We start from the raw sequence: 25814 nt of genomic DNA, 5'->3' as shown, positions 1-25814 counted from the left end.
TTAAGCAACTACTGCTACGTTTATGCATAGGTTTTTCATTGCGTATTGCATTACATAGTTGTATAGATGAGATTCCTATCCAAAACATTGGTGGCAATGGTTATGAGATACATATGCGTTAAACCGCAGCTCAAACAACAAATTCTCTATTCCTTAACTAATAGGATTCTCTAATACATTTTTCTTCAAAAAAAAACAAAAAAACAAAAAAAAGGATTGCACGAGTAGAGCTAACAAAAGAAACAGAAATGGACCACTCTAAAACTTGAAGTCCTTCTTCTTTGACTTGCCCTCCTTTTCCTGCATCTTTCTTTTCCTTTTCTTTTCGTTCTGCAACAAATGACGGCAACGATTAATACATGTCACAATATCATAAGTTGCAAAAGTATGATTTTGAAGGCTGAAAGTTACATACCTCTGCAACCATGTCACTGAAATCTTCACGCTGACTGCGTGCCCTCTCTTCTTCCCTTGCTTCTTCATACCTGTATAGTTCCAACGTAAGTAATAAATCATACCTTGCCACTTTGACATAAAAAAGTTAACATAGCCAGCAAAATTAAGACACCAAACAAATAAATTAGAAAAAAAAACATACTTTGTAGACAAGACATTATCCAGCGATTCCAGCTCTTCCGGGAGTAAGGTGACATCCACTTTGTCCGACTTCTGACCCTTGAGCAAATCAACCTGAAAGTTCAGAAGGCAAAAAGAATGAAAAACACTGCTCTTCTATCGTTATGTGACTAACCCCACCCCCATCCCCTCAAACAAAAATGGAGAGAACGTTTACCCTTTTGGCTCCCGATTTGTCCTGTGCGCCAGTGCCAACCACGTAACTGAGGAGAGAATAGATCATCAGAACTCAGCCAATAAACACTCATAGGGAAAAAATAAAAAAGCAATCAAATACTATTTAAAAAAAGTGCAAGCATTGCATACGTGTGTGTCGTTCCAAGCAATGTTCCAGGGGCAATTCTTTCTTCCTTCTCTTCAAGTACCTTCAATGAAAAAAATATAATGATATTATCTAGTCAAAACAGAAGTCAAAGCTGTTTTTTTTTTTAAATTAAAAATAAAAAGAAGAAAAGAAGAAAGGTAAGAAAAGAAAAGGAAAAAATAGAGATTAATACTCACTTGATATAGAGGCCTCTCAGGCTCCTTTTTAGGTTGTGGCTTTCGAAGGTCAATAGCTGCAGGTGTCTCAACTCCAGTAGGAGTGCTAAGGTGGAAAAAACAAAGAAAAATGGGAAAGAAATTAGTTTAACAATCATACCAGATCAAGGACAACCATCAATTGTGAGAAGAGATAATAAGCAGGAAACAGCATAACTTGCAGAATAGTTAACAATTCATGCAGTTTAAGGACAATAATTAACAGTCCTGGCAGTGAATGGGTCATTCAACAATCAACATCAATTGTACATCAACAAATAATAATAACAATAGCAAAAGAAAGGTTAGTGCGTTTCATTGATAAGATTACTACAAAACCCTTCATCTAAACCACCATGATATATGAACACAACTAAAAATGGTGAAGTAAAAATACCTGGACAGACTATCAACTGACTGAATACCAGCTTCAAGGTCCTCTTCCTCCATTTCTTCCTCTTCTTCTTCCTCCTCCTCTTCCTCTTCTTCCTCCTCCTCTAAGTCACCCCAGTGTTTGGTCTTATCAACTGGCTCTTCCTGCATTATGGACACACTTAAATACAAATTGGAATACCACAATGAATAAATAACTATATTTAGTTGATCAGTTGCTCCAATATGGATTTCCAAACTAACAAATATTTATTATTTATTTCTTGCCCAAAAACATGCTCTCCACAAGTTTTGCCATCTTAAAACTTGAAAAAGAACAAGATATCAAAAACAACTACAAACACAGTATTAGTACTGATTAAGCCAACCTCATAGTTAGGCTGTTCTTGTTGTTGAACTCCGAATACGTCTCCATATAGTGGACGTCCATACTGTTAATAAGAAGACAGGTAAACTGGTCAGCAAGACAAAAGGGATGGGAGCAGTCCCATTTTGGAAATATTTGGAGAGAGAAGTAAAGGAAGGGGGAAAAAATATAAATACTTCATCAACAGGAGGTTTGCCCCAGCCGCCAGGATGATAACCAAAGCTAGCACCAGGAGGGATGGGAGCATTCAATCCAGGTATCTTCAAATGAGGATAAGATGGTGGTGGACCATATCGCTGAAAGAACCAAATTAATGTAATCAAAGGGCTAACAACCATGAAAAAATATACAAGAACAATTCAGCGGACTGTAATATTACCTGCATATTTATAAGCCAGGGAGGAGGAGCTCCCTCAGGCATACCAAGAGCTTCTTTCAATTCATGTGATAACATGCCAGGTTTCATCTCCCTCAGTTTTACCTGTATATCAAACATCATTATGTAAGATGCAGTTCTTTCTATGCAGACACACATATAGATTCACCATCTATGACAAAATACTTAAATTCCCCTGCATGATATTTGTGCACACGGATTTCCCAAAGATACAAGCAAAAAAGCGGTTTGTGCACTTATCGTCCGGCAACACCTCAACATGGATTATACCTCAAATTCTTTTCCTTCGTGATATAGGTCCCCAAGAGATGTCAGCTTTGGCTTTGTTTGGTATTTAAAAAACGCATCATGAAGAACCTAGCAACAAAAGAAAACAAATCCATGAGAAAGGATAAAAATAGTGAAATCAGAATAACTAGAAAACTGAGAGCAGTATTCAAGCAATGCAGAATGGTAAGAAAAATGCAAAATCAGTGGAACCTGATAGTCTATGTCCATTTTCCCCATTTTTGGTTGCATGCGCTCCCTTTGCTTTTGTTTCAACTTTTTGCTGTCCTCTTTCTCGATATAAGCCTGTGTGGGACAATATTAGACAGTTTGATATGTAAACAGCAACTACAAAATGTAGAAATTAATTAAAAGACATAGGTATATAGAAAGTATTCCATGTTACGGAATGTTGAGTTCAAAGGAATAGAAAAATCAAAAGATAAGTGTTAGGAGAAAAGGCAAGATGCAAGACTATTCCATCATCGCAATATTATCTAACCAATACTTGAAATGAGTCAAAGTCTACCAAAACTCAAGTGAATTGCATGAATCTTACTCAAATCACTACCAACCCATCAAATATAAAGTCTAAGAAAATCATAGAAACAGAAGCGCTTCCCCCCAATTAATAGATACTGAGAAACAAATATTAATATTCTACAGTAGACACAAAAGCTTTAAAGAGTAATAAGCTAAGTTTCAAGAAGCCAATTTGCAAATAAAGCAGAATTTTTTCTCTAGGAAATTCACTTGAACGAAGTCATCACATATTAACATATGCAGGCAGAAGAATTATTTTACAGAAGATCATACTACCTGTCTGATTTTCTCAATTCCAGTGGCAGCAATGAAGTCAGGAAGCTGAAAGGGTTGTTTCTCAATACCTCGTTTACCCTGACAAGAAGACAATCACACAAACTGTGATGAGACATAAGTAATTAATGTGGTCATGGATTATATAGTTATGTTGCTAACATTAATGATATAAAAATTGAAGATAAGAGGAATTCAGCCCGGGCACTAAGCACAATGGAAGGGCATCTGAAAATTCAAAGCAGAACTATTAGCAACTTTGTCATCACAAATGCCCAATAGGATTATGCAAAAACGCCATATGATCATAGATCCCAATATATAAATGATAATGGTGATGATTATGATTATGATATGAGTTCCATATTCCCTTATATCTAACAGATAATAAAAGAGAAATGACTCATGGATGCCCATTGCCAAACACCTACAAGTCCAGGATTCATGATTGCCACAGCCGCTCCCCTGCAAGCATCACATACATACATATAAGAGAAACCTTATCGACTTTATCTTCCTCACCCTATCCCAACATCCCTCATGCATACACCAACCATCATATATGCTTGCATCTTTAACTTTTAAGTATTAATGCTGACTAACCTGCAAGAATTTTCTCTTCTGACACCAATGCCTAGGTACAGGAACAGTATTCCTATAAGATTTCAGGAACACCAGCAACTTTGGGTCTGCTGCAGTAGCATCCCACACCTAAAAAATTAAAAAAAAAATTGTTCAACTAAATATAATGGCCATTAGACTAAATTATAGTTGAGAAGGGGGGAGGCCCAACAACTCAAAAATCAAAACTAATAATGATAGAGAAAATAATCCTACCTCAACAACATCAGGCCTTGAGCAAATCTGTTTCAGTTCAGCAATTTTCATCCTCCTTTGAAGCTGAACATAAAATCAACATTTTTGGAGAAGTCACACACGGGAAGGTAATAGTAAAATTGGATGAACAAAAAATAAAAATAAACATATCACGAATTGCTAGACCTTTTTCTTCTTGTTTGACACACCGCCTTTCTCTTTCTGATCATCATCGTTTTCTTCCTCGTCAGAATCAGAATCGGCCTTCTTATTTGCAGCAGCATTTTCTGCTGCCTCATCCTTCTTATCGGTATCCTAGAGGTATAATAGTAAATCTTTTGTCAAAATCAGGTAAAAAAGATGCCAGAGAAGAATAAATTGAGACCTGTAACCTATATCATACCTCCGAACCAGTGACGTCACTGAAACTGAATTTCTCAAAGATCTTTCTAAATTCTTCATCCATGCCTTCATCTAGCTCTGCCTTCTCCGGCACATACTCAATTTCAACTTGCTCAACCACCTAGAGTTTAAGAGAAATAATAAAATCAATCTATGTGCATCATTTCAAATCTATAGCTCAGCTATTTTCAACCTTCTGTGTTCTAAGAAAGAAAATAACAATCTAGAACGAGAAATTATCTAATCTAATCACCTAAAATATTTCCGCAACACTAAACAGCATTAGCTCAGTTTATTTACTTCAACTGCAACAGATTATGTTTTTCAATGGAAGAATAACCAGTGCAATAGAGAGAAGAGAATGGAAATAATTCATTATCATAGACCAGGGTGTAGTCCAACTACATAGCTCATTTCCTTTCTTTTCCCTCCAGTCCTCTTTCACCAAGCGAAGCTCGAGAGCTTCTCTCTAACTCAAAAACGCTAAAATGCAAAACGAGAAGCTCTGTTCAGCTTCGAAAACCCTAACTACGATATTGTTCGAACAGAAAGCAAAGGCACATTAAGAGTCAATTCACTTAGCTCCTATCCTAATTTTTTTTTTCTTTTCGATAACGAAGCCAGCACCAGTTTGATACCTAATATTATAAACCCCAAACCGATTTAAAAGAAACTTTAAGTTAGAAGAATGATACGAACCTGCTTCGGATCAGTGTTCTCCTTAGCACCGTCGCTCTCTTCTGCGGTTTTATCTTCATGGTCAGGTTCCTGAGATGCCTTGTTGTTCTTCTTCTGCTTGCGGCGACGGCGACGGCGCTCGCTCTCACGCGACTTCTTGGCGGCGGCGGAGGAAGTGGTGGTGGAGTTGGCAGCCAGATCTCGGTTAGAAACAACTTCGCCGTTCTGGTACGGAAGAGTCTCCGCAGCCATGGTTGCGGGGTTTTGGACGGAAAGTAACGGAGGGATTAACAGTTAGACTTATGAGTGAGTGTGTGGCGATGAAGATGAAGAATCAGAAGAAGAGGGATTGAATAGATGAAAGGAAAGAGGAGAGAATCACAGAGGGGGAAGGTGGGTTATCGAACAATCTTCATAATTTATTTGGGCCAGCCACGTGTTATTACTTTGGTCCGTTTGGGCTTTGACTTATTAATATATCAGCCCGATTTAGAATCCCCCAACCTAACAGGCCTAGAATGAGACCCCGACATTAGCCCAATTATCTATTTTCGAAAAAAAACTCCAAGTCATAGACTTTATATTGTCAACAAGTTATGTTGGTTTAATAGTTAGCTCATTAGTCCATTTAACTAAGTGTTAGGGGTTCATATCTCGTCTTGTGCATGCAATAGTTTATTGGCCAACGACAAACTCTTAAATAGAGATCAGTAGTCTTTAAATTATTGAGTTGGGAGATATCGTAAAAAAAACCAAAAAAAAAAAAAACTTTATACTGTCAAAAATTATTTTTAATATAGAGATAAAGATTGTATTTTATTTGAATATTGATATTTGAAATATATTACAGTATTGTAGATATACAAAAAAGGTGTTCAACATACATCTGCGTGCCAGAATATTGACATATGTCTAACATGCATCTTATATGTTGTCAGGATGCATCCTGCGTGTTGACTCTCCACCTATAAAATTCACCTACATGTAATTATACTAAATAATCCTAATTTCAACAAAAAAAAATACTAATATTTTTTTCATAAAAAAAATTAGCCTTATAATGTCTAAACTTTTAAAAGAAATAATGATGATTTTATGAAACTTGTCCGCTTTCTTATATTATCAACATATTAATTTTTCTCACGTAAAAAAATATTAATTTTTTATATTAAAAGATACCACACATTTATATAAAAACTATAATTTTGTGAATTTTTATTTCATTAATTTTGTTAACTACTCAATATATTTTGTATATATATATATATATATATATATATATAAAGTACTTACAATGCATCGAAATTAAATTTCTAAGTAAATCCTTCTATTTAACTAAACTCGAAAAGATTTTACTTCTGACCTAATTCTTGCCTTCTTGCCATAAAGTTGTTACTAGGAAACAAGACCATGAGTAGTGTAACATGTTAAATGAGATTAGAAATCTTATAGTTGGGAGGGGAGGGGTATAAGAGGGACATCACATTAATACTTAAAAAGTAAAATACCACAGATACCCCTCACCGACGGTTAGAACTTAGAAGGGAAGTGTTTCTATTTTCCAACCATTGACGAAGCAAAGTACGCGCGAACCGACCACATACTAAGCGGCACGTTGTTTCACTTTCACCTATGATGCCCGTACGATGACGTGTCCGACAGTCCCCAATGGAGATCCTTCATCAACAAGCACATACTGACGAATCCCCCAAAACAGGCTGAGATTCTTGTCCCTGAAAATACGTTGCTTTAGAGTCCAAAAGAAAAGAGTTGACCCCACTTGACATTCTGGTAATTCCATGTAAATCCTTTGTCCAAAATCGAAACTTTGCTCTTTTTGAAGCGAAACACTCAGCTAGGTGTTTGCAAGTTCCATCCCTTTTCTTCCACAATTCAGATCTAAGACCATACCCCCCCCCCTCTCTTTCTCTCTGTGCTGGAGGAGGAACATTGTTAACTAGGAGCTTCAAACAGGGTCAACGGTGAAGTCCTTTTTCCCTTTTCACTCTTTCATCAGCTCAGAGGAGAGAGACACCGGGATTTTTTGTAATATATTTGTTTTTTTGTGAGTTTGGTTTTTGAACATTGCATAAGAGTATATATAAATATATAAAATTGAGGGGAATAATGGGGTTGGTTGGTGTCCAAGAGAATGTGGATGGGAATGGAGATGTTCTATCTGAGATTTCATTGGGGACCAAGCCCAAGTACACAAGGATGGACTCTGATCTTGATGAGGCCGAAGAAGAAGACTTGCCATCATCTAACAAGCATGATTCCAAGAAATATATAATGGCTTGTGCCGTCTTTGCCTCTTTGAATTCAGTGCTTCTCGGCTATGGTTGGTAATTCTATTTTATTATCTTATCTTGATCTAATCACATTTAATTTTTATGTGGTTCTTTTAGTTTGGGACCCTGCTTCTTTTCTTTTATCATTGAGTGGCAAGAATATGTGTCAGTCCAAAAAATTAAGAAAAGAATAAAACCCCACTATGGGGCTTTGTGCTGTAGATTATAATAATCACAATGGTGAATGCAAAATATGCTGTTTGTGCAATTTGTAGCACAGCTTTTGTTGTTGAGGTTTAGGGAACAGGCATATATGGACAAAATGTGGATACATAGCTTACTTGTAAATTCAACGAGATAGTTATAGTAGAGACAGTTAGGTACTAATGATTGAACTTAGCAAATTCATTCTCTTACTATAAGGGCCCATTGGTTCATGGCAAGAGTTATAGAATGCAACCATGTTGTTTGATAGTTGTTGAAACTTGAGCATCATCAACATGAATTTTCTTTATGATATTTGATGGGACCACATCCAAGTCCCTGACAAATTCAGTTCATATTTGCTTATTGTTTTGTAGATGTTGGTGTTATGAGTGGAGCGATTATATTCATTCAACAGGATCTGAAGATCACTGAGGTTCAACAAGAAGTTCTTGTTGGAATTTTGAGCATAATATCGCTGTTGGGTAGTTTAGCAGGTGGAAAGACATCTGATGTCATTGGTAGGAAATGGACAATTGGTTTGGCTGCTGTCATCTTCCAAACCGGTGGAGCCATTATGGCTCTTGCGCCTTCTTTTAAAGTACTGATGATAGGAAGACTCTTGGCCGGGGTGGGTATAGGTTTCGGCGTCATGATTGCGCCTGTGTATATTGCTGAAATATCTCCTGCCGTTGCTAGGGGATCTCTTACATCCTTCCCTGAGATATGCATAAATTTGGGAATCCTTCTTGGCTACATATCAAATTATGAATTTTCAGGGCTTCCAGCGCATATAAATTGGAGGCTAATGCTTGGTGTGGGACTTCTTCCTTCGGTGGTTATTGCTCTTGCTTTGTTTATCATTCCTGAATCTCCGAGATGGCTTGTGATGCAGAATAGAGTTGAAGAAGCGAGGCTGGTGCTGAGGAAGATAAGCGAGAGCGAAAAGGAGGCTGAGGAAAAGTTGAAAGAAATCCAGGTAGCTGCTGGATTAGCTAATGCTGAGAAGTATGAAGCTAAAGCTGTTTGGAAAGAAATATTATGTCCTTCACCTCCGGTTCGAAGAATGCTTATAACTGGTTGTGGAATTCAGTGTTTCCAACAGATTACAGGCATAGACACAACTGTGTATTACAGCCCAATAATCTTCAAGAATGCTGGTATCACTGAGACCACTCAGCTTCTTGCAGCAACAGTCACTGTTGGCTTCACCAAAACACTCTTCATCCTGATAGCTATATTTCTGATCGACAAAGTGGGGCGAAAGCCGTTGCTTTATGCAAGCACAATTGGGATGACAGTCTGTTTATTTAGCCTGAGCCTCTCTCTAGCTTTTCTGGATCATGCAAAAGTTGGGATTGTATTGGCGATCCTATCAGTTTGTGGAAATGTAGCTTCTTTCTCAGTAGGACTTGGCCCTATATGCTGGGTTCTGTCATCTGAGATATTCCCTTTGAGACTTAGAGCTCAAGCATCAGCTCTTGGAGCCGTCGGAAGTAGGGTAAGTAGTGGCATCATATCCATGTCCTTCCTCTCGGTCAGTCGTGCAATCACAGTTGCAGGAACCTTCTTTGTGTTTGGCATCATCTCATGTTCTGCCGTCGCCTTTGTTCATTATTGTGTTCCAGAGACAAAAGGGAAGACTTTGGAGGAAATTGAGGTTCTCTTCCATGATAAAGATGATGAATCAGGGGGAAATGAGGTTGAAATGGGAGATGTAGAGCGCCTGATGCAGAAGTCATGAGTTTGGTGGCATGCCACAATCTTGAATCTTCATACTAAACTAAATTCCTAAGATATTTTCAATATCATACTAGTTTGGTGGCTGGAAAATTCTTTAGTTATAGCAGAAATTTACTAACAATGAGAAACTTCATTCCAATGTTCTTAGAACCACCTAGCACCAGTATATATTATATGCTAAAGCATCTGTTGATATAAAATATATTTATGTCCCTTGACTTTTTTTTATTTCTATTTTTTACCGTCTATTGAAAAGGAGTTCAGATTGCATCATTTTATCTCAGCCATATTAGGAATTTGTATTGTCTCTTTCCAACATGCGCTTGCATTTGTTGCTATTTACCTTGTATAATATTCGCTTTCTTAAAATGTTTATTATTAATAGAATAGGGAGATGCGTGTATTCTAATTCCACCAAGATAAAAAGGGATATTATGTTAATAAAGAATGGCAGTACTTGTAGTTGTACTATAATTGCAAATTAAATTGACTGTAGTATGTAAAACAAAAAATAATAATTTGTGTGTATTATTTATATAAAAATGATTATGTGGATATTTAATTATATATTATCATATTAATAAGAGTAATTAGTTATTAATTTTGAAAGATGAGAACATGAGAGTCTCAGCCAAGCCTTGGTAAAAATTTGTTATTTCTAAGACTTGAACTCAAAACTATTTATTAAGAAAAAACACTTATCACTTAACTAATATTATATTAATCTAGTAGTTATAATAAGATGATTCACAATTTTAAGCATATGGATTAGGCCCCTATGTTATATTGTTAGGTAACAAATATGTGTTTGAACTAACCTTGGTTGAATCCTTGAAAGTAGGTAGATCACTTGTAAGTGTTTGCCACAAGTAGTGTCCATTTATGGTTCAAAGGAGCTATGTTGTAATTTCCGAATAAAATATAGGGAGAATTTAGAATTGTGTGAATAGTGAAAATTTTCACAAAATTTGTAGAGAACATATTTTTTTTTGGTAACCATTTTTCTATTATATAAAAAAAAAATTGAAGATAAGACACTGAGCATAGAGAAAGTGGGACCAAAGGTTCATGACACATGATATAAGGATAAAGGTTAGTGTCTTATTTAGATAGGAAGCTGAGAAATCATTACATAAGTTATAATGGTCCCAACCAAGAAAGACAAACCTATATATTCTTTTCTGGAATGTCAATCAATCTGTACCTTTTCCTATGGCAAATATCCAATACTAGTCTAACCTTTGATGCTGGAATAAAACTGCTTAAACTTAAAATTTATCATCATTCTAACTTTCTAAAATTAATTACAAACTTTAAATGTTGCAGAAGATGCAACAACTTGAGATGATACTATCAACAATGCTTCCCTTTACAACCTTAAGCTTCTTACTATGCCTATTCCATAGGTGCACAGCAAAACTCTCTTTGCTAATTTGCTCCTTCTTCTTCTCCAACCATGTTCCATGAATCTCATCTCTTGGCCTCAAAAACAAACTGCTAATCCCTCTCCAATCCACAGGATAAAATGCAGATGGTGGCAGAACAGTGAAATTCTCAAACCCTTCTTGCTGGTTCCTTCTCACCCTAGAAACCACCCTTGAAATCAAGTAAGGACCATTATGACCCCATTTATTCCCATCAAAAGTGAGTGCAAATTCTTGAATGAACTTGAAAAGCAAAGGGTGCTTCTTGTCAAATACCAACACTGCATTGTTCAAACGACTCCATTCACCAGTTCTTGGATCAAGATTCTGAGCTCCAATTGTGTTCCTTAATTTGGAGAAGCTCTTCAAGACCACTACATCAGCATCAATGTATGCACCTCCAAACTTGTACAACAATGCAAGCCTAAGCAAATTGGAGAGGTTTTGTCCCAAGGAAACTTCACCGGGGTTCACATTCCCTTCCTTTAACTTTTGAAACCATGATTCAGCATGAGTTCCCTTGAATATGTATTTGAAATCAGGTGCAATGGCAGTGACCCTGAATCCATTTTCCACAAAAGGATTCAGAATCTGAGTTCCTGTGTCAGAATCCATTGACTTTGAAACTATGACCAAACAAGCTTCACGGTGAGTCTTGAACAAGCTCTCCACAGAAAGCAATTCTCTTACACCAAATGCCTTCAATGGTGAAATCCAAGTCATGAAGAACCTGAACTTGCAAGAACCAGAAGAAGAGGAATTGCCGTAAAAGAAGGCCTTGATTCTGCACCGAAACAATGGGAATTGAGGCTCTTCTAGAAGTAGGCTTCTGAGGCCGCGCTTGTGGTGCCTTTTCACTCTTGTAGACCTTCTATGCTGCTTTTCAGTGATGGGAAAAGGAGGAAAGTTTGCGTTTTGAGGGAGAAGCGCCAAATGGGTCTTGTTAATGGGTGGTAAAGTTTCTTCTTTTACCGCAAGGGACACAGAAGAAGAAGCAGGAGGCCATTTGGTGTGGTGTGTTGGAGGGGAAAGAAGAGAGAGAGGGACATGAATCCAGAACACTGTGAAACCATTGTAGGTCAAGAGAAAGAGGAGGAGGAGAGCATATAGTGAAGTGGGGAGAGAGAAGAGCAGAGAAAGTAAATATCTTTTAAAGTGCAATGCAGAAGAAGAAGAGAAATGGTAGTTCTTCTCTTCCATTGGCTTTCAAACATGAACAGGAACAGAGGAAATCAGGAAAGGAGGGAACTGTTTCTTGGTTCAAAAAGTTTTGTTTTGGGTTGGTTACCGAGGCAGTTGCTGCTGCTACATGCTTATATTAGAGACAGTGTGGGTGGTTGTAGTGGAGTTACAGTTACGTGCTTTCTCTCTCTCTTTTTTCTTTTTTTTTTTTCCAATGATTTATTTTGGGGGTTGAAAATGACAATGTGTGAGGCTAGTGTAATCTGTTTCTTCTATATGGACCATAGTCTTATTTTTGGGTAGAAAGGGGTTGTCAAATAGAAAGCTCTTTGTAATTTTTGCTCATTTCAAGTTCACCACAAGTCCTTTCTTTTTTGCAAATTGAAATCTTCTCTTAAATCAAATTGAGTGCAAGTATATAGTAGGAGGGAAAAAAAAGGTTCATATGAATTGGAGACTACTCTCTTGTTCATTACGTGTAGATTACTTTGCTTCATTGGTTTTGACAAATCAGAGTACATGGATAAGAAACTATAGATAAAATCTAGAATATCCAAATCTGTACTTCTTTGTGAAGTGATTTCCTGGTTGGTGCTTCATTTAATTTTTATTTTCATTTTTGCTAATAATCGTGCTTATTACATATGCTTTGTTTAGACACTTGTGTGTGTGTGTGTGTGAGAGAGAGAGAGAGAGAGAGAGATGGCTAATCAAGAATATTTGAAAAAATACCATTGTTGATACACAAACTATACAAGGCAACTTGACTTTTATATACAAGCATCTAGTGTAACTAGTTGGACTGAAATGAAGTGATTTGCAGCAAAACCAGCTGAGGCTGTACATAGTTTTCCATTTTCTGAGCTTTCAACGAACTTTACATGATTCAATGACCTCACTAACAGCTTTATGGGTCGCTGGAGAAATCATCTTTAAGGCCAAATGAAATTCCTGGAAACAAATATGATTAAAGACTTAATAGTAGTAAAAAGATGACTCCAAACATCACTTTCAATAATCCCAATATTTCTTGCTAGCTTCACAGTTTCAAGCCAAGGTAGTTACATCTATTAACAGCTACTTACCACAAATCTTTCCAACACAGGCACAAGAATGGACAAATTATGATCTGGAAGATTGTTGGCAACTGCTTCGTGAATGTCATTGCTGTAATTGAGAAAGGGAAAAGAAAAAATCCCTAAGATACACATTAACAAAAAAATAGAACCAAAAGAAGAAAAGTAAATTAACCTGTCAGTGGATAGAAAGGCTAGAAGCAGTGCTGAATAAGCCTCCACAATCGTTTTCCTAGCTTCTTTTTCCCCTTGCAGAATAGCTGCCTCCTCATTCTGCATGATGGAGAACAAGATGACTGAAGATCAGAATCAAACTTCATACCCTTCTCCCCAACCATTATAGTCTAGATCACACAACTTATATCTAAATGGTTCAAGTCTCTGATAGTAAGTAAACAAAAGAAGATCATAATACATACCAGTAGCAGATATTTATCTTCATTGCTATCCTCACTTCCACCTTGGTTAGCCAAGAAAATAGAGCATAATAATGGAATAACATCCTTCCGAATCTCATGGTCTAAGACATCTGAGCATGGTAGCAGAACACTGGCTGCTGCAAGTCGTGATCTGCAAAAACATCAGTAGCAGAGATACTGCAATAGTGAGACAATACATCTTGTTATCACAATACAAAAGCTCATTTTGTTGTTTACATTCTCCGTAGCATATTGTAATTTTGATTTTGTCCTAGAAGGAGGTAACTACAGTTGGTTTTTTCTATAAAAAGGTGATCAAATAGAAAGTACTAACATCTATAGATAGATACATGGATTTCACAAAGAATGGGATCCCAAACTTTATGCTACACTGTAATTATGGGAATATTAGTGACGATATAATTCAAGCTGTGTTTGGTTATTCCAAATTAGAAATTTTTTTCCTTTGCTTAGCAAATCTCTTGATTGAATACCAGTATTGCCAGTAAGTAATTATTTAAATTACCTATTATGGCCATCCTTCTCTACCAAGTTTACAAGCAGGCCAAGAATAGCAACAATAAAATCTATCTCATGATCAGTGAGATGCCTATCATGTCGATGGTCTTTCACACTGTTTGGCTTATTTTCCTTTATGTGAAAAGTGGGCAATGAAGATGAACTGAAAGAAGGAAAATGCTGAGCAATTAACAGAGGCATAATCTCCAATCCTCCATATTCAGCAATTTGATGACAGCCAATAGGGTTGTCATTAGTCAAATTAATCAGCACCTACAATCATACAACTATACAATATTAATTTATAGAGATCCCAACTTACCAAAACTAAGGAAAGAATGATATAGAGAAGACACAAAACAATAGATCAGAGAAAATCATAAAGATACCTTAATAGCAGTAAGAAGGCAATCAGTGAGAAGACTGGAACCTTCTTCATCATCAACGTAAGAACTGGAACAATTGACATCCCCATTGCTCACACTAGTCTGTGATAAACATCCTTCTTCAAATTCTCTGCTTGTTACCTCATATTTTTTAGCATGCGACTTTCTTTGCTTGATTGATGGTAAGTCCCACTTAGGAGGTGCAATGTCATCCTCATCAAATGCAAATGGATCTTGATTATCATCTGAAATTTCAAGTTGAATCATACATGTTTTACAATCCGCACCACTAGATGATGCACCACCAGATGGTGCAAATTTGGAAGGATTGTCTCTCATATTCGGTGAATAACTGTATGTCATTGAAGTGCTGGGAGTTTCAGAAACTGATAGAGAACTTTTTAACTGGGTGCATCTCACAAGTTGGCTCTTCTGTGAAAGATCAATCCTCTTTATGGAAGATTCTCTCTCCATATGATAGCACCTTCCAGTGGAATTATGGTTTAAAGTGAGACTCCCTGCAGTGTCATGTATAAGAGCATTCAGTAATTCTTGATGAGCTTATCACAACACTACTAACCATTCACAAATTCGAAGGAATTTTCTTTACAATACGACTATAGCTTCTACATAATTTTGTGGGGGGGGGGGGGGGGGGGGGGGGGAACTCCACCTTTAAGGTCTGTGAGAAGATCCAGTTCAGAATCATGACATGTGGTAGAAAGAGAAATGGGATTCTTGTTATCATTGAAAATGGTAGAAGCATTCTGACTTATGCACACATCTTGAAGTTGGAAGATTGTGGAAGGACATGGGTGGGAAGAATAACTAATCAGTTGTAAGAAATGGAAAGAAATAAAAGTAAAATAGCATGACAACAAAAGAGAAATAAAAAGACAAAGCAGCAAAAGGAAGAAGTTACCCCTTTGTGCGATCATTACCTGAGAGAAATTTTATGATAGTTAAAATCAGCTCCACAAAAGAAAACGGAGTTGCTTGAGGAATGAGATTCCGTTTTAGTCCAAGAAAATGAGCCTGTTAAGATAAAGTACATACGATGAATGATAAATTAGAATGCAGCAGAACATGAGTATACTATACAAAGGGGAAGTCAAGGAAGCAAAACTCAAGATGAAAATCATAAACTATGTCTATTTTAGTTTTTGTCGCTTTCTGAAAGAGAGGGAGGTTGGGCTAGAATGAGTAGTAAACCTGGTTGTCTTCACTAAGGAATGTCGCATTTTCCATGATCTTCAAGCATTTAAGAAGCAAAGTAAGGCTTTTTAGCTGTTTGTCATTTCTAACATCTTTGGTAGATAGATAACTATCCTCCACCCAGCACTGAAACGGCAAACCAATGGTTCTCCCCAATTAAATTAATCTACAACCAGATAGGGCTTCAAAACTTGAAATCAACTAGAACAAAAGACAAACAGCTACTTAAATTGATTTCCTGAACATAAGGGAATTGCCCATATACGGAGTACGAACAGACACAATATTTGATCTTAGAGTAAGAAAGATCAGATAGCAAATAATAATATTCACTCTGTTTTATAATGTCTGTAAAACCTTTGCAGTTTTCTCAAGTTATTTCTTATAAAAAAAATATACTCAAATTATAAATTGAACTGAAAATACAATCTCACACCTTCAAATCTGACTGGCACTTCAAGGTAATTTCAAAGACAGCATCAAGTCCTCCAAGCTCCCTTAGTTTTTCCTTAAAATTTCGACCAGTCTTACATACAGCACCAGAAGTTTCTGAAAACAGATTCTCCATCATTAAGAAACAATATCAACAATAAGAACGATAAAACAAACAACTCAAAGAATCATTAAAACTAAACAGATTTGGTTATTCATTGTTAATTTCGTCCATTAAAAACATACAACATATAAGAGAAGAATATCTTCAGCCAATAATATTTTTAGAGTAAAATCTGGAAGGTGATATACACTACAATACCATAAAGAGAAATGGAAGATAAACAAGCCTTCTCGATGATCAACAATGCTAACCATTCCGGGCATAACTCTGGCCTCTCTATGCTGTTGTCAATTTGACAGGTTGGCTTCAGTTCTTTACAACTTACTAGAATTTGTTGAACTATAGAAAAAATTGCAACAGAACTGCAGTCCCATCTTTCTCTTGTATTTTCTAATGAACCGACATTCTTATGCGACACTAGAATTTTCGGACCAAATTTTAGTGCCTTATCTGCGCCATCCGTGGAGACAAGTGGTCTCAACAACTTGATCGGAAATAGAACACAATCAGGTGATTCAAGGAGGTTATCTTCTACGCCCTGAAATCAAAAGAATATCCAGTAACATCAGGCAACTGAAACCAATAGGATTGACAAATTACAGCGTCCAAACAAAAGCAGAATGGAAAGTATGCCATTGAAAGGTCACCCTTGCAAAGAAAAGGTCAAAAATAAAGTTCTAGGATGTTGAGACGTTGAAGATGAATTTCATCGGAAAGAATACAAGACTTACATCAATGGCAAGAATGTAGAACAGAGTTGCAGCTGCAACATTGCTTGGAAGATCATTAAGACTTAGGCACAAAATAGCATCAATGATTGTCTTTGCGATCCTATAAAGTAGAAAAATCAGGGATTATCACCTAACTACCCGTGAATACAATCCATATTTCAGTTCAAAATTCCACTACTATGCCAGTTTGTCTCACAGCCCTCAGCGACGTAGACAATTCAGCTATTCACAATGATATCCAAGGACAAACAAAATTTAAAATTTGTGTAAAATCACGAATCTCTTATCTATCTAATTCTGAATACTTAAATGGAAACATGTACATTACTCATACTGCGCCAAAACCGCAGGAAACTCTATCGGAAGAAAAACACTAACCAATTCTAATGATACTGAGCACAAAACATCAAGCAAACACTACTTACTTCTTAAATCATTATTGCACCCACCAAAAGTTTAAAATTTGAAAATTAACTTGAATAAGCCCCAAAGCCAAAATTGCAAAAAGAAATTTTGTTTTTTAAGAAAAAGTTTCAATCTTTTTCATATTAGTACATGGATATCGAATAAATCTTTACAAAGTGATGTACCCTTGAGCGTGGAGGAGGCGGCGCTGTTGCGCGGTGGCGCAAATGGACAACAAAGAGAGCAAGCTTGTCCTTCTGATCTGAACCGGTTGGGACCTGCGGAGTCCATCAATGGCGAAATTTACCTCGTCGATGCGCTCCATTACCTCGCTGAATTCCTGCGCCTCAATTAGCGTCGAGGTTTTAGCCGGAATCATTGCAAGGGTGAGGTTTTTTAATGCATTCTTCTTCTTCGTCGTCTTCAAATTCATCTTCTTTGTAATCAAGCCTTCATTGTGCGTCCTTGTTCTCTTGGACTTTCTCTTGCGGAAATGACCGTCAGTGGAATTGGAGTCTTGGGAAGAGAATGGCAAAGAGGAGGAGCATAGGGCGACGCCGTCGCCGGAGAATTTCGCAGGAAATCTCATGCAGATTCGGCGACCGTGCGTGCGTAGCACCATGGTTTCGGTTCTTGAACTGAAAGAAGAGAGTGAAAAACAGAGGGAGAAAGGAGTGAGAATGAGAAGTGGGAACAGCGTTTTCTGTTAACGGCGCCAAATTTGAATTTGTCTCGTTGGGCCTTGCCAATCATTTCTTTTAGGCCAAGTTGCGAATCTGTTATTTTTCTTTTCGTTTTTGGACCAGTCAAGATGATTAACTCAAGGCCCAAAAGTATCATAGTAGAAGCCCAACCCAGTCAACAAAGTCAAGCCATTCACTAAAACTACAAAAGTCTGACAAAAAAAAAAAACAAATTACAAAAGAATATAAAAAACAAAAAACAAAAAAGAGCAAGTGCTTAGTGCTAATTCATTAGCGAGTAATACTCTAAATAGGTCTCAAGAAATTTACAATCGGACAGATTTATCCCCAAAAAAATTTAATTAAGATTTTGACTCTAACGTTTTTAGTTATACACCAAATACGTCTCCATGGCAGTTTGACTCAGTCAAGACAAACGGTAATGTTCTACGTGGAGGTTAACGGGCTGACGTGTCAGGTTAACTGCAACGTGTCACCTCCAGGACAATTTGGTCCCCATCCAAGTTGGACAAAACGACGTCGTATTGGATCATGAGGCGAACGACGTCGTTTCGTGGAGGACAGATTCGTCCCCGCCATAGAAGACAGATTTGTGAAACGGCGCCGTTTTAAATGGAGACCTATCTACCTGATGATTGTGCTTTTATAGGGACCTATTAGTCACCCCTTTTTGCATAAGAAATTGGTTTTGAGTGAAAAAGAAAAGGGTAAACTAAGGAAAATTTTTGAACTTTTCAATCACAACAATGCTTAGTCAAACATTGAGGTTTTTCAAGGAGTTAAATATAGGGCATTAACCCAATTGATTGAAAAAAAGAATCTTTGAAACTTGCTTGAATTTCATACCTTGTGAAGCATGTATTGAATTGAGAACACAAGCTTGTGAGACTTGAGCCTATTGATGTGGTTACATTTTATAACCATTTATTTCCCATTCTTGTGTGAAATTGTTCTCTTTCTATGATTGTAATCTTTGATTTGTTTGATTCTTTATTTCCATTATTTTGTGTATTCATGCATTTATATGATTGAGGCCATCATTTCATTAGCTCACTTACCCAAATAGCCTTACCTTTTATCTTCCTTTGTTAGCCAAATTTGAGCCTACGCTTAACCCACTTATTCTTATTTTAGCACATTACAAGCCTTAAAGCGAAAAACAATAAATGTCCTTATTTGGATCTTTGATTAGCTTAGGCTAGAGTGTGTGTATCATTAAAGTGTGGGAACCTTGGGACATTGGGTGAATAAAAGGGTAGTTTTGTATTATTATTGTAAATATTGGGAATTGGGTACATGCTCATGTATTGATTAAATGTATAGACCTTATGCATTGGTACTCTTGTATATAGTTTGAAAGGAAAAAAAATGAGAAAAACAAAAGAAAAAGAAAAGAAAAATAATATGGAAAAGAAAAAAAAAATATAGAAAAAAAAAGAAGAAAAAAATAATAAAAATGGGACAAAATGCCCCAAGGCAAGGTCCAATAAAATCAATGCATAAGTGTTGTGAAATAAAAAAAAATGCATGAGTATGTGGAAAAGTGAAGAATGGGTAGCTAGATTAGAACTTAATTGTATAGGATGTCATAGGTTAGGTGGGAAGTTTAAGCTTATCAAAGATTCAAATTTCAAGCTCACTTGACCAAATATGCATCCTATCTTGACCCTAGCCCCATTACAACCAATGAAAAGACCTCAGGATACTTGTATGCATGCATGAAATAAACGTTGATTGTTAGAAGAAAATCAAATTTTGGAAAACATGATTAGAAGAGAATTGAGTGAATTAACCCTTAAACACTTGAGTGAATAGAGCGGATACACATCCGGTGAGGGTTCAAAAGTTCAATCACATGTATTCACCTATATTACCTATGTTCTTGCAAGTTTGAACTCTTTTTTGACAATTCAATACAATTGTGGTTTGGACTTAGTTCCTATATGCCTAGCTCTTGTGCTTACACATGCTCTCTTGGGAATTGATTTGTTTGAACTAAGCATTTCCAATTGCTTTAGATAGTTGCATTTAGATAGGACTCATATAGTTTAGTTGCATTCAATAAATGTCATAACCCTTAAGTTCCTTCTTATCTTAGCATGAGGACATGCTAAGGCTTAAGTGTGGGGAGGTTGACAAACCCCAATTTGACGGTTTGTTTTGCATTGAATTTAGAGTATTTTGATAACCTTTTGTCACATTTAGCCTAAGAATTAGCATGGTTTTGTTATCTCTTCCATAATTGTGCTTAAGTGTAAAAACATGCTTTTTAAACCTTATTTTGATGAATTCTAGTTTCTGTTTGATTCCATAAGATGCCTTGATGTGTTTGCTAGTAACCTCAGGTTGAAATAGGCTAAGCATGGATCAAAGGAAGCAAGGAAGGAAGCATACAAGTGGAGAGAAGCATAAAAAGTCAAAGAAACAAAGTCAGCCATGCACGCGCACGCGCACAAGGCGCTCGCGCGAACATTGCAGAATCGACCAGGGACGCGCACGCGTACCATGCGCGCACGCGCCGATGATGGCACATGACCTCATTAATGCAGCACGTGCCTGGCGATTTGAGAGGGTTTCTGAACCCATTTTTGGCGCCAAGTTGCTAAGGGAAAGGGATAAAAGGATGAAGGATTAAGGGGAAGACATCAATCATAACTATAACATCACTTCCAACTACTAATTACTTGAGTTTAGGGTTTTAGAGAGAGAAGCTCTCACTACTCTCTAGAATTAGGATTAGGATTAGGTTTAGTTCTTAGGTCTAGATTTAGATTCATGTTCTTCTACTTCTACATCTCAATTCCCTGTAATGACATTGATTCTTCTTCCATTCTTTTATTGCAATTTCCTTCATGTTGTTCTTATACTTTGTTGTAGATCTAGTATTGTTCATCCCATTTTCTTTCAATTCAATAAGAGGTAATTCATAATAAATGTGTCTTCTTTGCTTTCCTATTGTTGATCTCTTACCTTTGTAGTTGTAGATTCCTTTAATTCTTGCAATTAATAATGTTTACTTCTATTGCACTTTATGTGTTTGTTGAAATGTCTCTTTTAGTTTTAGTGTAGATTTTGTTCCTCTTGGCCTAGGTAGAGTAATTAGTGATACTTGAGTTATCTAATTCCTTTGTTGATTGATAATTGGAGAGATTGCTAATTGGTTTGGAGTGCACTAAAGCTAGTCTTTCCTTGGGAGTTGGCTAGGACTTATGGCTCAAGTCAATTCATCCACTTGACTTTCCTTTAATTAGTAAGGGTTAACTAAGTGGTAGCAATGAACAATTCTCATCACAATTGAGAAGGATAACTAGGATAGGACTTCTAGTTCTCACACCTTACCAAGAGCCTTTTATAGTTGTTAGTTTATTTTCATTGCCATTTACTTTTCATGCTTCTTATCCAAAACCCCAAAATAACTCATAACCAATAACAAGACACTTTATTGTAATTCCTAGGGAGAACGATCCGATCGAGGTCCAATACTTCGGTTTATAAATTTTAGGGGTTTGTACTAGTGACAAACAACTTTTTGTATGAAAGGATTATTGCTTGGTTTAGAAACTATACTTTACAACGAGAATTCATTTGTGAAATTCTATACCGTCAAAAATCCAATCATCAGCGCCATTTCGCAACTCTGCCTTCCATGGTGGGGACGAATCTGTCCTCCACGAAACGACGTTGTCCGCCTCATGATCCAGTATGACGTCGTTTTATCCAGTTTGGATAGGGACCAAATTGTTCTGGAGGTGACACGTCACAATTAACCTGACACGTCAGTTCGTTAACCTCCACGTAGGACGTCACCATTAGTCCTGACCGGGTCAAACTAGTATGGGGACGTATTTGGTGTATAACTAAAAACGTCAGGGTCAAAATCTTAGTTAAATTTTGTTGAGGACAAATCTATTCGACCGTGAATTTTTTTGGGAACAATTTGGGATATTACTCCTCATTAGCCAATAGCCATTAGCTTATTATTTAGAAAAAGTATAGGGAGACAATGAGAATACTAAACAATGTGAACAATGAATATGTGGGATGTTTAATTCAATAAGTATGCAGATGATTATGTTGATTATTCTTAATTGGATAGTTATTCCTTTTGATTCGATTTACTCATGCACAATTAACCATGGCTGAATGTTCAATTCATTAGGTATGCAGATGCTGACCATAATGTTAGGATTTAGAAGGTAATTTGGAAGTTGAGTATTTTTTTTTTACTTTATTGAATTAATTTTAGAATCTATTATTCACATTGTTTTACCGTCTACCTAACAAAATGATTTATTTATTATTTATTAACTGAATAAACCACACAAATCCTCCCTAATAATCTTGTGTGTAATCTTTACCATTACTACCCTATTATATTATCGGGCCTGCTACACATACAAGTATACAAGCATCCAAGTTGGCCCAGCCCAAATCGAAGACACGCGCATAAGGAAGCATAACATGGCGCGTCAAAATCACGCGCTCAACACAAACGGTTCGTATGGCAGACTCTTCCACTTCCTCCACTTCTTCCACTTCTCAAAACGCTTCGAAAACAAGGAAACGCTCCCATTTTCGAGCAAAAATCAAAGTTCAAAATATACAAATCGTTGTTCGAAACCTCCATCAAAACAACATCAAACTCTCCGTGAAGAATCTGAAGAGAAAACGAAGCAACAACACTCAACGTAAGTTCATTAAGATTACTGTATATTTTAGTTTTCTTCTACGTCGTTCTTCTAGGGTTTACTGTGCTATTATTCTTGCTTCTTTGTTACACTGTTCTAAGTTCTACGTCGTTCTTCTAAGTTCTACGTCGTTCTACATTCTTGTTCTAAGTTCTCTTGCTACTGTTGTTGATTTTTGGGGGTTTATTCCGTAGATTGGGGGTTGTATACTGCTTGAACTTGTAATGTGGCTTGATATTGATGCATGTTTGACTGATATCTGACTGATATATATGAATGTATCTGAATAATATCTATCTCACTGTTATCAATGGGTGTATCTGATTCTTACATATGGGTGTATCTTACTGTTATCAATGGGTGTATCTGACTCATATATGCGTGTATCTTACTGATATCTCAATTAATTTGATATTGAAGCATGTTTGAGTGATACCTGACTGATATATATGGATTTATCTGAATCATATCTATGGGTGTATCTCACTGTTAACAATGAGTGTATCTGATTCTTACATATGGTGTATCTTACTGTTATTAGACCTTGTAATGTTGCTTGATATTGAAGCATGTTTGACTGATATCTGACTGATATATATGAAGGTATCTGAATAATATCAATGGGTGTATCTCACTGTTATCAATGGGTGTATCTGATTCTTACATATAGGTGTATCTTACTGTTACTAATGGGTGTATATTTGTGTGTATTTTTTGTTTCAGACAAAATGGCAGTAAGAAACCAAACAAAGGATCTTAAGTGTGCCACATATCTCCTGAGTGATAAGTTCAGAAACATGACTGAGGAGAAGAAGGCAATTGTCAGGGATCTCGGATTTGGTGGGTTGATGCACGTCCCACCTCTAAGAGTGGATCACCAACTCTTAAGGGAACTGGCAAACAACTTCAAACTTGGGGAGAACAGACTGAAGACAGGATATGGTTCTTTCCAAATAACACCAAAGACAATAGGTGATGCGCTTGGCATCAATGCAACAGGTAATATTATAATAAGATTAATGTTTTTACACCAAAGTCAATTACAATGCTTATTAATGTAAAATTGATTTCGGCATATATTTCTAGATTGTATCTGCCATCTGCCTCATCCTCAACAACAAAAATGAAAAGAGATTTCAAGAACAAATATACTGTCTCCCCCCCCCCGATATTGTGGTAAGTGTTACTTCTACGAACTTTGGGTGTATTTTCTGTATTGATTTGGGTGTATTTTTCACGTTCGATTGGGTGTAAGTTTAGTATTTCATTTCTTGTTTCCCATTCTTGCAGTGCATGGCACTTTCGGATCACCCAAACGGGGAATTCGTATCACCGAAAACGAAAAAGGAATTTAGGGTGGAAGCCTACCCGAGTTTCATTCCCTTCATAGATAGAAAAAAATTGACTTCGCACCCATATGTAAGTTTTCGTTTGCTAAATTTGTTAGTACGCTTATTTACTTATTTGCAAAATAAAATAACACACTGTTCATGTGTGGCAATCCTTCAAATTTTTGCCCCTGTCTGCTACGCGGGGCATTGGTGGTTATGGCTGATAAATACAAGAAAGCGAAAATGTCAAATACTTGACCCGCTACACAAAAAAGCTCCCACCGATGAGAGAAAGGCCATTAATAAATTCACTGTAAGTTGCCTCTGTCTTCTTTACTTTAATAGATAGGTTTATTTCGTTAGTTGTGATGGGTGTATATTGTCCATTCAGTTGGGTGTATCTTGTCCATTCATTCGGGTGTATCACTTATTTGTTTTCGTATTTAAGGGATACGTATTTTCAAGATTGATAACATATGCCGGCGGGGAACCTCTTCAGAAAGGGGAGAGGGAGAAGGAAATTAAATCACCATATGTTAAAATATCTGGCCAAAAAACAAGGTATAAATTTGTAACTCTGAACATTAAACTTTTGTAAATGAGATTTGTAATTTATTTTCTTCGTTTTCAGCTATGACTGCGCTGTGTACATTATGAAGTGGATGGAGATAATTGAGCCGGAAAACATCAAAAAGGGGAAGTATCAATGGGATAATTGGCCACAGGTAACTGTCTTTAGAACCATATAACTCTGTATTACTTTACTGAATTAATATTGCTATTTAAACAGAATATACTTTTTAATTGTAGGAGGAGGTGGACCACTATAGAGTGGAGTACGCATCTCGGATACTATTCAGTGAGATGAATACACAGAGAGATCGGGCAATTAGAGAGAGTAGTGCTATAAGGCTGTCGAAGCCATCCTCTATATTATTAAGTCCGTTTTGTCAGATTAATTCTGCTGATATAGAAACTGCGTAATCCAACTGCTGGGTAGTTTGTAAATTAACAAATGATGTAAATATTTGCCATTTATCAACAACTTCTATTCTATGTATATTTTTTCCCATAGTTAAACTATCTGTGCTGGTAAACTGTCTGTGATGTATTCAAAAGCTGTATTACAGGTGGTAAAATATGAAGGAAAAAATCAAGGCATATATAAACACAAATTATAAACTGTTACACCCAACGCAAGTCTAATAATACACCCAAGGTTGTATAAAATATACACCCAAACTGTCTGCGTTGTATTCAAAATGTATGAATTACATGTACTAAAATATGAAGAAAAACATCAAATCAAATATAAACCCATAACCTGAGAATTTTTACAGCTTTTGTTTTATATATATCTATATATGTGTCTATATCTAAATTGTGAATTAACGAAAATACACCCAAAATAACAGTGCTTTTACACCCATATTCTGTAAAACTATACACCCAAGGAGTTATCCCCTGCTGCTGGTACCCTAAACTGATAACTCATAACGTGTCCTTGATATTGGCTGCAATTTGAATGCGCCGCTGATGCAGCATCAAACAGGTTTATCTGAAATATAACACACACACATTACCTAAACTATTAACGAGAAAAATAAACTCAATCGCCACAAATTTAAAGAACATTACTTTTACCTCGC

At 36.5% G+C, this 25814-nt stretch overlaps 4 protein-coding genes across 5 annotated transcripts; 1 reads left to right on the top strand and 3 right to left on the bottom strand.

Annotated features, from left to right (window-relative positions):
* LOC107622831 (proline-rich spliceosome-associated (PSP) family protein) lies at positions 1–5707 on the bottom strand. Its single transcript, XM_016324874.3, has 18 exons — positions 5313–5707; positions 4615–4734; positions 4398–4526; positions 4233–4295; positions 3999–4106; positions 3399–3476; positions 2793–2885; positions 2583–2669; positions 2295–2396; positions 2092–2211; positions 1917–1979; positions 1553–1692; positions 1138–1222; positions 943–1001; positions 794–839; positions 599–690; positions 416–485; positions 1–330 (listed from the first exon to the last, which is right to left on the bottom strand). Exons 1-18 carry the CDS (start codon positions 5541–5543, stop codon positions 259–261), a joined length of 1758 nt encoding a protein of 585 aa, XP_016180360.1. The 5' UTR covers positions 5544–5707; the 3' UTR covers positions 1–258.
* A 1123-nt stretch (positions 5708–6830) lies between these two features.
* On the top strand, positions 6831–9802 carry LOC107623850 (putative polyol transporter 4). Of its 2 annotated transcripts, none has more exons than XM_016326244.3 (2): positions 6831–7632; positions 8164–9802. In XM_016326244.3, the coding sequence occupies exons 1-2, from the start codon at positions 7419–7421 to the stop codon at positions 9528–9530; spliced, it is 1581 nt and encodes a 526-aa protein (XP_016181730.1). In that variant the 5' UTR covers positions 6831–7418; the 3' UTR covers positions 9531–9802. The 2 variants fall into 2 exon arrangements, with proteins under 2 accessions (XP_016181730.1, XP_016181731.1); XM_016326245.3 differs by having other exon boundaries at positions 7496–7636.
* Positions 9803–10782: 980 nt separating this feature from the next.
* LOC107622069 (uncharacterized protein At4g19900-like) lies at positions 10783–12227 on the bottom strand. The gene has a single exon (XM_016323994.3). The coding sequence runs from the start codon at positions 12151–12153 to the stop codon at positions 10843–10845; it is 1311 nt and encodes a 436-aa protein (XP_016179480.1). The 5' UTR covers positions 12154–12227; the 3' UTR covers positions 10783–10842.
* A 745-nt stretch (positions 12228–12972) lies between these two features.
* LOC107619980 (wings apart-like protein 1) lies at positions 12973–18084 on the bottom strand. The gene is made up of 13 exons (XM_021113815.2): positions 17628–18084; positions 17038–17137; positions 16505–16844; positions 16187–16299; positions 15748–15876; positions 15477–15570; positions 15209–15319; positions 14539–15053; positions 14157–14422; positions 13631–13781; positions 13387–13484; positions 13221–13302; positions 12973–13086 (listed from the first exon to the last, which is right to left on the bottom strand). Exons 1-13 carry the CDS (start codon positions 18062–18064, stop codon positions 13003–13005), a joined length of 2520 nt encoding a protein of 839 aa, XP_020969474.1. The 5' UTR covers positions 18065–18084; the 3' UTR covers positions 12973–13002.
* Between the last annotated feature and the right edge of the window lie 7730 nt (positions 18085–25814).

The sequence above is a fragment of the Arachis ipaensis genome, chromosome B10 (assembly GCF_059453495.1).
Source record: "Arachis ipaensis isolate K30076 ecotype BB chromosome B10, ASM5945349v1, whole genome shotgun sequence".
NCBI lineage: Eukaryota > Viridiplantae > Streptophyta > Magnoliopsida > Fabales > Fabaceae > Arachis > Arachis ipaensis.
This window is presented reverse-complemented; position numbering and strand designations above follow the sequence as displayed.